Source organism: Schistocerca nitens, chromosome 1 (genome assembly GCF_023898315.1).
Source record: "Schistocerca nitens isolate TAMUIC-IGC-003100 chromosome 1, iqSchNite1.1, whole genome shotgun sequence".
NCBI classification, from domain to species: Eukaryota; Metazoa; Arthropoda; class Insecta; order Orthoptera; family Acrididae; genus Schistocerca; species Schistocerca nitens.
The window spans coordinates 771,641,589-771,654,457 of NC_064614.1; the positions used below are offsets into that span (position 1 = coordinate 771,641,589).

Genomic DNA, 12,869 nt, shown 5'->3' on the forward strand with positions numbered 1-12,869 from the left:
GAAAAGTTTGGTCAATTTTGGGGGGGGGGAAAAAAAAAAAAAAAAAACAGTAGCAGGATCCAAACACGGTACCTTCACGGCAGTAGCTGTTAACCTTACCCTGCGCCACGCTGAACTGTTCAGCACATGTGAAATGTTACAGATATACAAAGCAGGCAACAAATTTCAAAATCAATTTTTTCAAAAACCAAGGCCCGTCGCTAAAAAGCCGGACAGCCAGGTACACAGGGTAAGTGCCTCTACAACATATTTTGAAGCGCATCAAAATCCATGATTTACAGTATGGAGGGTCCCCCTTGTTAGTCGCACCATTGCAGAACTAACTTTTAAGGGGATACGGAATCGGATTTTGGGTTAAAAAATCGAATTTTTTTTTATTGGCGTATTATATTCTGCCATGTTTCCTCTTTAAAATGACGTATCATACATAGCTCTACTACAATTATAACTATTTTATTTTTATATATTTGTGAGATCGGGTATTGCGCTTTAGTTATACACGTCTCTCGTGGCTGACCATGAACTTTTTGGCAGTACCTTTAAAGTGACATGAATTCAAATATCCCGGTTTCCAGCGACTATTTATACACTAGTTGCCCGAAAATGTTTCTCTCTGGTTTCCTCAAGTTACTCTTTGACTTTGTGGCGGGACTGTTTTGTAAACAGTGTGATATAAGAAAGTAGTTGTTGTTGAGTTATTTCGTATTTAGTGCTTCATTTTTCGCAGTGAAAATGCCTAGAGCTAAAGCAAAAGTATTTAAAAAGCGTGTGAACTGGCAAAAGAAAAGAAATAATGATTCATTAGCAAAGCAAAGCAGTTCATCATCATCACTGTTGGAAAATGTGAATCCACTTATTACTGATTTGCCGAACGAACTTACACCAAATGAAAACAGTGCTTCTCATAAAAAACTAAGAGATTTGGAAGAGAAATATAATTTACTTGATAGAGGGAATGAAGTTTTTGAACTCATTGATACGAATATATTGTGTGAAGCTCTTGAAAACAGTTTGTGCTGCAAAAAATGTCATGGAAACGTTTCTCTGAAAGTAGAATCCCATGTTGGCCTGGCTGCCCAGTTTAATTTAATATGCAGTGTTTGTAAATACAGCTGTAAGTTTCCAAGTTCGGTTTCAGTAACTGTAAATAATGGATACAAGAAAACTGAACTTTATAGTGTAAATATTAGGTTAGTTTATGGATTGCGAGCAATTGGTAAGGGCAAAGCAGCTGGTGATATGCTATGTGGTGTTCTAAATCTTCCAAGTGCACCTTCAAAGTTTGAAGCTTACAATTATGTACTAGGATCTGCAGTTGAAGATGTAGCACAGAAGTCAATGCAGGTTGCTGTGGAAGAAGCAGTGGAAGAAAATGACGGCAGTCGTGACCTCACAGTGGCGTTTGATGGCACGTGGCAGAAAAGGGGCCACACCTCCAACAATGGTGTTGTAACAGCAACTAGTGTTGATACTGGCAAGGTTATTGATGTTGCAATAATGTCTAAATACTGTAGGTGCACAGGCAGGCTGAAAAATGAACACAGTGATGACTGTATTGCTAATTATTATGGTAGTAGTGGTGGCATGGAGGTTGCTGGGGTGAAGAAAATTTTTCATCGCTCTTCACAGTGGTATAATGTTCGCTATATCAAATATCTGGGAGATGGTGACTCTAAAGCATTCAAAGAAGTTTTGGAAAGCAAACCATATGGGAACAGTGTAAATATAAGCAAACTTGAATGTATAGGACATGTGCAGAAGAGAATGGGTGCCAGGCTGAGAAGGTTAAAATCAGTTATGAAAGGGAAAAAACTAGATGATGGGAAAACCTTGGATGGCAGAGGAAGATTGACTGATTCCATAATAGACCACATTCAGAACTGCTATGGCCTTGCAATCAGGCAAAATACAGGCAATCTTGAAGAAATGAAGAGAGCTATATGGGCTTTATATTTCCACACCGCATCCACGGATGAGCATCCACAACATGGTTTGTGCCCCAAAGGTGAAAACAGCTGGTGTAAATACAATAGGGGACTAACAACAGGAGAGAAATACATTCACCACCACAGTCTACCATCAGCCATCATGGCAGAAATAAAGCCCATTTTCAGAGATCTGGCTGACAGAAGTCTTCTGATGAAATGTCTTCACGGAAAAACGCAGAACCCCAACGAGTGCTTGAATAGTGTGATATGGCATCGTCTCCCAAAAACAGTGTTTGTCGGAATTAATACACTACATTTTGGTGTGTATGATGCTGTGGCAACCTTCAATCTTGGAAATATAACTAAATGCCAGGTCCTTCAAAAGTTGGGTATGTGTGTTGGTTCCCGTACGGTACGTGCTATGTTCTTTTTAGATCAGCACAGACTAAGGCATGCTGATAATATAATCAAGACATTAGTGAAAAAAGCAAGACAGGTGCAGAGGGGTGCCAAAAGAAGACTTGAAGATGATTATGAAGACTGTGAAGGGGGTATTAGCTACGGATCAGGAATGTTTTAATCTTCTTTCTCCGTTTCCCGTAAGTTTACTTTTTACTTCATCTAGGAACATTATCTCAGGTACTGGTCAACCTAGAAGTCTGAAATTTTTATGACGTAGTGACATAGGTCCCTATTACATACTGAAACAACGATTTTTTAATTACTTGATTTACAAAAGACTTAGGGGTGATAGTCTAGTAAAAAGCGATGGAAAAAATTTACTTAAAAATAAATGTACAATATCTCTGTAAGAAAATACTTTGACAATAAACTGTTGTTTCAGTATTGTTGTAACATATGAATGCACATACAGTAAAATTTTTACCTCTCTGTCTCCAGTAGTTTGTGAGAAAATGTTCCCTATAGTAGGCATATATTAACATTGCGGGGATAGGTGATTCCGTATCCCCTTAAGGCAAGCACACAGTAAATAAAATACGCTTATCTCCAGTTATCTGCTGTGGTTGCTGTGCATTGTATACAGGGTGAGTCACCTAACATTACCGCTGGATATATTTCGTAAACCACATCAAATACTGACGAATCGATTCCACAGACCGAACGTGAGGAGAGGGGCTAGTGTAATTGTGGTTACTACAAACCATAAAAAAATGCACGGAAGTATGTTTTTTTAACACAAACCTACGTTTTTTTTTTAAATGGAACCCCGTTAGTTTTGTTAGCACATCTGAACATATAAACAAATACGTAATCAGTGCCCTTTGTTGCATTGTAAAATGTTAATTACATCCGGAGATATTGTAACCTAAAGTTGATGCTTGAGTACCACTCCTCTGCTGTTCGATCGTGTGTATCGGAGAGCACCGAATTACGTAGGGATCCAAAGGGAACCGTGATGGTCCTTAGGTACAGAAGAGACTGGAACAGCACATTACATCCACATGCTAACACCTTTTTATTGGTCTTTTTCACTGACGCACATGTACATTACCATGAGGGGTGAGGTACACGTACACATGTGGTTTCCGTTTTCAATTACGGAGTGGAATAGAGTGTGTCCCGACATGTCAGGCCAATAGGTGTTCAATGTGGTGGCCATCATTTGCTGCACACAATTGCAATCTCTGGGTAATGAATGTCGTACACACCGCAGTACATCTGGTGTAATGTCGCCGCAGACTGCCACAATACGTTGTTTCATATCCTCTGGGGTTGTAGGCACATCACGGTACACATTCTCCTTTAACATACCCCACAGAAAGAAGTCCAGAGGTGTAAGATCAGGAGAACGGGCTGGCCAATTTATGCGTCCTCCACGTCCTATGAAACGCCACATGTTGTCAGTGCTGCTCTACTCCACTGGCTGCTGACTGCAACTGCCGTTATCTTGTCCACTTCTACGCTATGTCTTCCTTCATCTCGATGGTGCTTGTCATCCATTTCCTGTCATAAAGTTCCACTCATCTTAACATCTGTCTTCTTTTCATGTTGCCCACTCCTCTTAACATCTGTCTTCCTTTCGTGCTGCCCCATGTTATCTTTCACTAATTGTGTTGGACTGTCCTCTTTCAGAACTACAGCTTTTTATTTCCTGGACACTAATACATCTTGTCCAATGGTGTGTTTAAAATGCTTCTCACCTGTAGAAAATGTCCATTCCCTTTGCAGAACTTTCTTCTTCTGCAGTTCAGTGAATACATCTGCCCTGACAGAAAATGAATAATGTTTCTCTACCGGAAAATCTGTAGCAGAACAAGTAGCATGGCAAGTATCCACAAGTCACTTTAAAATTTTTATTTTCAGGTCTTTGCAAGCGATTGAATGAAAGGAATGTCTTCAAATAAAAATTCTACTATATTCTCACTTCATGGTTACAGAATAACTGTCACATCCATGCTAAGCAAAATTTACAGTTTTAGTCATTTACATGCAATCACAGTCATAGAGCCAGCTTATGGTCTTAACTAAACCTGTCACTAAAAACATTACAAAACAGATTGTCTGTGACGGAATGCTTGCTCAGATATTCCATAATTCAATCCCCTCAAAAATTCAGTTCTCAGTTCTGCCTTGCACAATATGACACACAGATTTTAGTTAGTTCAAAAGACACAGGACATATAAAAATCTGGAATTTCACGCATCTCCAAGTATGGCCACTCTGTAATGTCATCCATTCCTGTTCTTCATTGCTAGCTGTGCAACATCATACGAAACTTTGTTTTTCTTATCAACAATATTTACTTTTGTCCTTTTCACTGTTTGTGTATACATTTTGTCACTCAAAATATTTTTATCATTCACTATTTACGGCTATTGTAACCCCCCAGTTCATGTGTTCCAAGTTAACTTTAACCTTGATTCCAACAGTTTATGAAGTTCGCTAGTCACTTTTTTCACATGTGTGGGAGTTTGTTAACACAATGCTTCTAGATGTTCTTTGAAACCTGAGGGACCAAATATGATGATGTTCTTTTTCCTGTACTACCCTTGAATTCTGTGTTCTTGATGTCCCATATATTTGCTGAATTACACTAAAAATTGACCTTTGAATGATAGTTCTAGGTTCACAATGCAAAGTTTATACAACTAAATAAACTCTCTCCTTTTCAGCCATTTACTTATCCAGAAGAGAATACTTCAGTTATCATTCACTGACCCACTATTCATTTAACACAGTGAAAACTTGACACAGTGGCAAGGTATTGTCATAAAAAAGACAGTGGACATGTTACTGTCATATAGAAAGTCAACAACATAATTGAAATATCCATTAAGTAGGTTTTATGGGACAGTTACATTTAGGTGTTGTGTGTTTACTGTGTGCCCGAGTTTTTAAGATAAAGAGATATTTTGCAGTCAGAGCAGATGTTCACAGGTATGTTACATAGATGTTATGCATTTACTTCCCAAATGCCAACTTTTTACTCAAACCTACATAAGAGAAGTTATGTGGTTGATAGTGCACCTGGGACTCTTCCATTCTAACAGAAATAGTGTTTACTCATATGATTTCTGATTGCAGACTGGCAATTTTGGGTTGGGGTTGGCTATTTAAAGACTGACATACAGATATTTGTTGATCTTGGAACTATGTAATGTTTTGAAAACTAGCTAGATTAGATTCCTCTGTTCTGAACAGACTGTAAGTTGTAACAGTTGTTTGATTTATGTACTATGTTGAAATTTAGTAAATTATAACAGCATACAGAAGAATCTTATGCTTCCATGTTGGGAATACCCTGCTTATTTTCGAGTATAGTATTCATCTCAAAAATTATTTTACTATAATAAATTATTCATAATCTTAGTTGAAGACTTAATGAGTTACTGAGGGGCATCATCTGATTCAGAAAAAATATAACAACAAAAGCACAGAATCAAAAGTCAGAACCTAAGAAGCACACAGGCAAAATCAGAAATAGAAATTATAATATATGTAACTTTCTTTGTCAGTTACCTTGTAAGTTAGTTTCAGATAGTTGAAAGTATGCTCTCAGAAAGAACTGAATGACGGTTTTTGAATGAATGGTAACAATACTTCAGATTCTGCTGATTAGCTCAAAATGTTTTTTCACTCTTATGTTATTATGGTAAACATAATTGTTGTTGTTGTTGGTGGTGTTGTGGTCCTCAGTCCTGAGACTGGTTTGATGCAGCTCTCCACGCTATTCTATCCTGTGCAAGCTTCTTCATCTCCCAGTACATACTGCAGCCTACATCCCTCTGAATCTGCTTGGTCTCCCTCGACGATTCTTACCCTCCATGCTGCCCTCCAATACTAACTTGGTGATCCCTTGATGCCTCAGAACATGTCCTACCATCCGATCCCTTCTTCTAGTCAAGTTGTGCCACAAATTCCTCTTCTCCCCAATCCTATTCAGTACCTCCACATTAGTTATGTGATCTACCAATCTAATCAACAGCATTCTTCTGTAGCACCACATCTCAAAAGCTTCTATTCTCCTCTTGTCCAAACTAGTTATCGTCCATGTTTCACTTCCATATATGGCTACACTCCATACATATACTTTCAGAAACAGCTTCCTGACACTTAAATCTTTACTCGATGTTAACAAATTCTCTTCTTCATAAATGCTTTCCATGCCATTGTCAGTCTACATTTTATACCCTCTCTAATTCGACCATCATCAGTTAATTTGCTCCCTAAATAGCAAAACTCCTTCACTACTTTAAGTGTCTCATTTCCTAATCTAATTCCCTCAGCGTCACCCAACTTAATTCGACTACATTCCATTATCTACATTTTGCTTTTGTTGATGTTCATCTTATATCCTCCTTTCAAGACACTGTCCATTCCGTTCAACAGCTCTTGCAAGTCCTTTGCTGTCTCTGACGGAATTACAATGTCATCGGCGAACCTCAAAGTTTTTATTTCTTCTCCATGGATTTTAATACCTACTCCGAATTTTTCTTTTGTTTCCTTTACTGCTTGCTCAATATACAGATTGAATAACATTGGGGAGAGGCTACAACCCTGTCTCACTCCCTTCCCAACCACTGCTTCCCTTTCATGTCCCTCAACTCTTATAACTGCCATCTGGTTTCTGTACAAATTTTAAATAGCCTTTCGCTCCCTGTATTTTACCCCTGCCACCTTCAGAATTTGAAAGAGAGTATTCCAGTCAACATTGTCAAAAGCTTTCTCTAAGTCTACAAATGCTAGAAACGTAGGTTTGCCTTTTCTTAATCTAGATTCTAAAATAAGTCGTAGGGTCAGTATTGTCTCAACTGTTCCCATATTTCTATGGAATCCAAACTGATCTTCCCCAAGGTCGGCTTCTACCACTTTTTCCATTTTTCTGTAAAGAATTCACGTTAGTATATTGCAGCCGTGACTTATTAAACTGATAGTTCGGTAATTTTCACATCTGTCATCGCCTGCTTTCTTTGGGATTGGAATTATTATATTCTTCTTGAAGTCTGAGGGTATTTCGCCTGTCTGATACATCTTGCTCACTAGATGGTAGATTTTTGTTAGGACTGGCTGTCCCAAGGCTGTCAGTAGTTCTAATGGAATGTTGTCTACTCCCGGGGCCTTGTTTTGACTCAGGTCTTTCAGTGCTCTGTCAAACTCTTCACGCAGTATAATATCTCCCATTTCATCTTCATCTACATCCTCTTCCATTTCTATAACATTGCCCTCAAGTACATCACCCTTGTATAGACCTCTATATACTCCTTCCACCTTTCTGCTTTCCCTTCTTTGCTTAGAACTGGGTTTCCATCTGAGCTCTTGATATTCCTCCAAGTTGTTCTCTTTTCTCCAAAGGTCTCTTTAATTTTCCTGTAGGCAGTATCTATCTTACCCCTAGTGAGATAAGCCTCTACAACCTTACATTTGTCCTCTAGCCATGCCTGCTTAGCCATTTTGCACTTCCTGTCAATCTCATTTTTGAGACGTTTGTATTCCTTTTTGCCTGCTTCATTTACTGCATTTTTGTATTTTCTCCTTTCGTCAATTAAATTCAGTACCTCTTCTGTTACCCAAGGATTTCTACTAGCCCTCGTCTTTTTACCTACTTGATCCTTTGCTGCCTTCGCTATTTCATTCCTCAAAGCTACCCATTCTTCTTCTACTGTATTTCTTTCTCCTGTTCTTGTCAATTGTTCCCTTATGCTCTCCCTGAAGCTCTGTACAACCTCTGGTTCTTTCAGTTTATCCAGGTCCCATCTCCTTAAATTCTCACCTTTTTGCAGTTACTTCAGTTTTAATCTACAGTTCATAACCAATATGTTGTGGTCCGAGTCCACATCTGCCCCTGGAAATGTCTTAAGATTTAAAACCTGGTTCCTAAATCTCTGTCTTACTATTATATAATCTATCTGAAACCTGTCAGTATCTCCAGGCTTCTTCCATGTATACAACCTTAATATATTTTAATTAATGATGTTGTAATGAACAGCGTAATCAAAATAATAATCTGTATGTTAAATTTAAGTGTGAACAAACCCAGTTAACCACTGGAGACCTTTAAGTAACTGTCATATACTACGTAGCTAACAACATTGAAAGCAGAACAAAATTTAGAAAAAAATAATTATTGATGGAAGTAGAAGAAATAACAGATAGTGAGTTTTAAACTTGCTACATCTCAGCCTGTATAGTCCATTCCCCTTTTCTGCTTCTCACCTCTCATCCTTTTGCAACCAAAGCACAGCTGCCTCCCAGCACTACAACTGATAGCCTGCTATCCAGCCCCACCTCATTCATGCATGCTCCCGCAGTCAACAGTAGCATCTTTTCACAACTTTACCCCACCCTTCATCTTCTTTGTACCCTCACTACCCACCACAGATACAGCTACAGACAGCCCTTACTGACAGGAAACAACAGTGGCCGTGTGTGTGTGTGTGTGTGTGTGTGTGTGTGTGGGTGGGTGCGCATATTGCTGTTATTCCATCCCTGATTTTCCATTGTTTGACTTGAAAGTAACCTGGACAAACAGATAGTATCTCATATAGGACCATGTTACTATTTCAGTTCTGCAAGCACTAGGTCTTGTAGTTAACTTCCAAAAATTCCAGTATTCAGTTGTTGAGATTCAAAGAGTTTCACCCACAAAGCAGCTCATGGAAATCTTTGAAAAACTGCCTCAGCCTTTCTACTGGAGGTGTTGGAATCATTTCTGAGAAAAATTGATTAACATACCAAGTTTAATCCTATCACAGCTGATGTAGGTTAACCATTACATCAACTGGATAGGAAAGGTGAAAAGTAAGTTTGAACACCAGTCCACAGTCAGGCATTTTATCAGCCTTAGGTAGCCCCCAAGTTAGCATGATAGGAAAAATGCTTGTTTCCACACCTTATGCTTTGCAACATACTATCAGAACAGTTATTTCCCAAAGAGAAGCAGGAGGGACTTAACAGCACCATGATCTATGCACCCAAAACTCTGGCTGTAGACAAAACTGCAGATGAAAAATAAGTGCTCATTATCATTGCATATAAATTTCCATAAAATATTTCACAAGTATGGGATAAAATTTGTATTAATCATTTCCTATCAGTCTTCAATTGCTTGGTTTCAGTTGAATGATAGAATACCGGACAAGACACACCAAAGGCTACATCACGGCTGGGGTCATTAAAATTGCAACACAGGGAAGGATAGGAAAGATGAAATGTTATCTAGCATTTGTACACAGTATAGTATAAACAATAAATGATAAAATTTGAGTGACATTTGAGGGTACACAGAGTGCAAAATTTAGTACAGAGCTGTCACTTCTCGCAGAAACAATGTCTCTAACTTGATAGGGAATCAAGCTGAACTGTGTTTTGATGCTAGACATCAGTGCATCACTCCATGGTGACTTGCTCTTTCATCTCATGCCAGAATCTATCTGTTGTAAGGGCTTGGTAAATGGTGATGTGCCAGATTCTCAGCATTCCATGACCAAATTCTTTCAGTGAAAGAGAAATCTGGAGAATGTGTTGTACAAGGCAACAGTAACACATATGTACATGGTAGTCAGCACAGCATGGGCAACATCTGGTGTAATGTAATCTTGTTGAAAGATAAGGTCAAGGAGAATTTGAAGTCTGTCTTAAGATGTCAGAACTGTAACGGCTGATGTTCACATTACTGGCTATGCAAACCAGAGATGATTGTGTTGTGTACCCAATGGTATCTCAGCCCATCACACCAGGTGCTTTGTCCATATGATTATTACAAATACAATCCAGCAATGTTTATACTCCTTATGGACTCCACACATGGATAAATGTCTATTATTGATATTATCATTATGATGCCATGCCAAGAACTGGGACTCATCTAAAAGAGACAACATGTTGTCACTCGTGTGTACAGTATTGATGTTGCAGCTCTCTGATGCTGCAACAATGCAGTCTAAAACAGTTGTCACCATTTCAAGTCCGTGGTGCCCCAGAATCAGACTATCAATGTGGAGATTTGACTTGTTGTAAACATGTCCATTTCTTGACTCAAGGTATGTGACTTGGCTGTATGACCCTGGAGGGCTGAGTGAATAGTTGGTTTGCTCTCTAAGACACTAGTTGTGTGAAACAATTGAGATCATGCACTACGTTGGGTGTGACCTTCCTGAACCCATCAGTTCCATATTTGCATCACAGTTGTGGGATCCCTGCCATTACAAGAGCCAATATTGCAGGTCAATAAGTCAGTTTTGATAGGCCATGATCCTGATTCTTTTGATTTCTAACATTTAATAAGAGAAGTTTCTTATTTTTGTATAAAGCATAAAACACTCACAAACATGAAGTATCATGTTTCTTGCCAGTTGATGAAATGACCCATCAGTCCAATCATTTTCCATCACCACTGTCACCTTCTCCTTGGGTGACCTGTTATTTTACTATGGCGGCTTGTTACACCATTCTTGTGGTATCAACACTGTTGTACATTTTGATGATGTATATGAATAAAGGAATTTGAAGCCATTTTGACCAAGAGAGCCATAGAAATGGAAACACCGCAATGTGTCACAACGAGACTGCCATGCCAGAAGAACAAAGTGAGTGACCGTTACAAAACATTTTTGTACAAACATCAGTCCAGCTACCAAATTGACATCACCTCTTACTAAGTTTTCTCTTCTTCCACAGGATGACCACAGCATTTACAAAAAGACTATGTAACATCAGTATGACCTTACTGTAAAGTTGTTTTTGTAATGCCATATATATGCCATATATATGCCCCACTTGTGACAGGATACTTTCCGGGACTGGATCAGATTCTGAATGTGGCTCTCCAGCAGGGATACGACTTCCTCAAATCCTGCCCTGAAATGAGATCCATCCTTCATGAAATCCTCCCCACTCCACCAAGAGTGTCTTTCCGCCGTCCACCTAACCTTCGTAACCTCTTAGTTCATCCCTATGAAATCCCCAAACCACCTTCCCTACCCTCTGGCTCCTACCCTTGTAACCGCCCCCGGTGTAAAACCTGTCCCATGCACCCTCCCACCACCACCTACTCCAGTCCTGTAACCCGGAAGGTGTACACGATCAAAGGAAGAGCCACGTGTGAAAGCACCCACGTGATCTACCAACTGACCTGCCTACACTGTGACACATTCTATGTGGGAATGACCAGCAACAAACTGTCCATTCGCATGAATGGACACAGGCAGACAGTGTTTGTTGGTAATGAGGATCACCCTGTGGCTAAACATGCCTTGGTGCACGGCCAGCACATCTTGGCACAGTGTTACACCGTCCGGGTTATCTGGATACTTCCCACTAACACCAACCTGTCCGAACTCCGGAGATGGGAACTTGCTCTTCAGTATATCCTCTCTTCCCGTTATCCACCAGGCCTCAATCTCCGCTAATTTCAAGTTGCCGCCACTCACACCTCACCTGTCATTCAACAACATCTTTGCCACTGCACTTCTGCCTCGACTAACATCTCTGCCCAAACTCTTTGTCTTTAAATATGTCTGCTTGTGTCTGTATATGTGTGGATGGATATGTGAGTGTGTGTGGGAGTGTATACCCGTCCTTTTTTCCCCCTAAGGTAAGTCTTTCCGCTCCCAGGATTGGAATGACTCCTTACCCTCTCCCTTAAAACCCACATCCTTTCGTCTTTCCCTCTCCTTCCCTCTTTCCTGATGAGGCAACAGTTTGTTGCGAAAGCTTGAATTTTGTGTGTATGTTTGTGTTTGTTTGTGTGTCTGTCGACCTGCCAGCGCTTTCGTTCGGTAAGTCACATCATCTTATATATAAAAGGCGCTGGCAGGTTGATAGACACACAAACAAACACAAACATACACACAAAATTCAAGTTTTCGCAGAAAACCATTGCTTCATCAGGAAAGAGGGAAGGAGAGGGAAAGACGAAAGGATGTGGGTTTTAAGGGAGAGGGTAAGGAGTCATTCCAATCCCGGGAGCGGAAAGACTTACCTTAGGGGGAAAAAAGGACAGGTATACACTCGCACACACACACACACACATATCCATCCACACATACACAAACACAAGCAGACATTTGTAAAGGCAAAGAGTTTGGGCAGAGATGTCAGTCGAGGTGGAAGTAAAGAGGCAAAGATGTTGTTGAAAGACAGGTGAGGTATGAGTGGCGGCAACTTGAAATTAGCGGAGATTGAGGGCTGGCAGATAATGAGAAGAGAGGATATACTGAAGGGCAAGTTCCCATCTCCGGAGTTCTGACAGGTTGGTGTTAGTGGGAAGTATCCAGATCACCCGGACGGTGTAACACTGTGCCAAGATGTGCTGGCCGTGCACCAAGGCATGTTTAGCCACAGGGTGATCCTCATTACCAACAAACACTGTCTGCCTGTGTCCATTCATGCGAATGGACAGTTTGTTGCTGGTCATTCCCACATAGAACGCTTCACAGTGTAGGCAGGTCAGTTGGTAAATCACGTGGGTGCTTTCACAC

The 12,869-nt window shown here is 40.0% G+C and overlaps 1 protein-coding gene across 1 annotated transcript in view; it reads left to right on the forward strand.

The window, feature by feature from the left end:
- The first annotated feature begins 2,449 nt into the window (after window positions 1-2,449).
- LOC126202932 (carboxypeptidase B-like) overlaps window positions 2,450-12,869 on the forward strand; it is a 278,801-nt gene continuing 268,381 nt past the window's right edge. Inside the window, exon 1 of the mRNA XM_049937068.1 lies at window positions 2,450-2,527. Coding sequence (XP_049793025.1) covers window positions 2,456-2,527 — 72 coding nt within the window. The 5' untranslated portion in view covers window positions 2,450-2,455. The remainder of the gene's footprint in view (window positions 2,528-12,869) is intronic.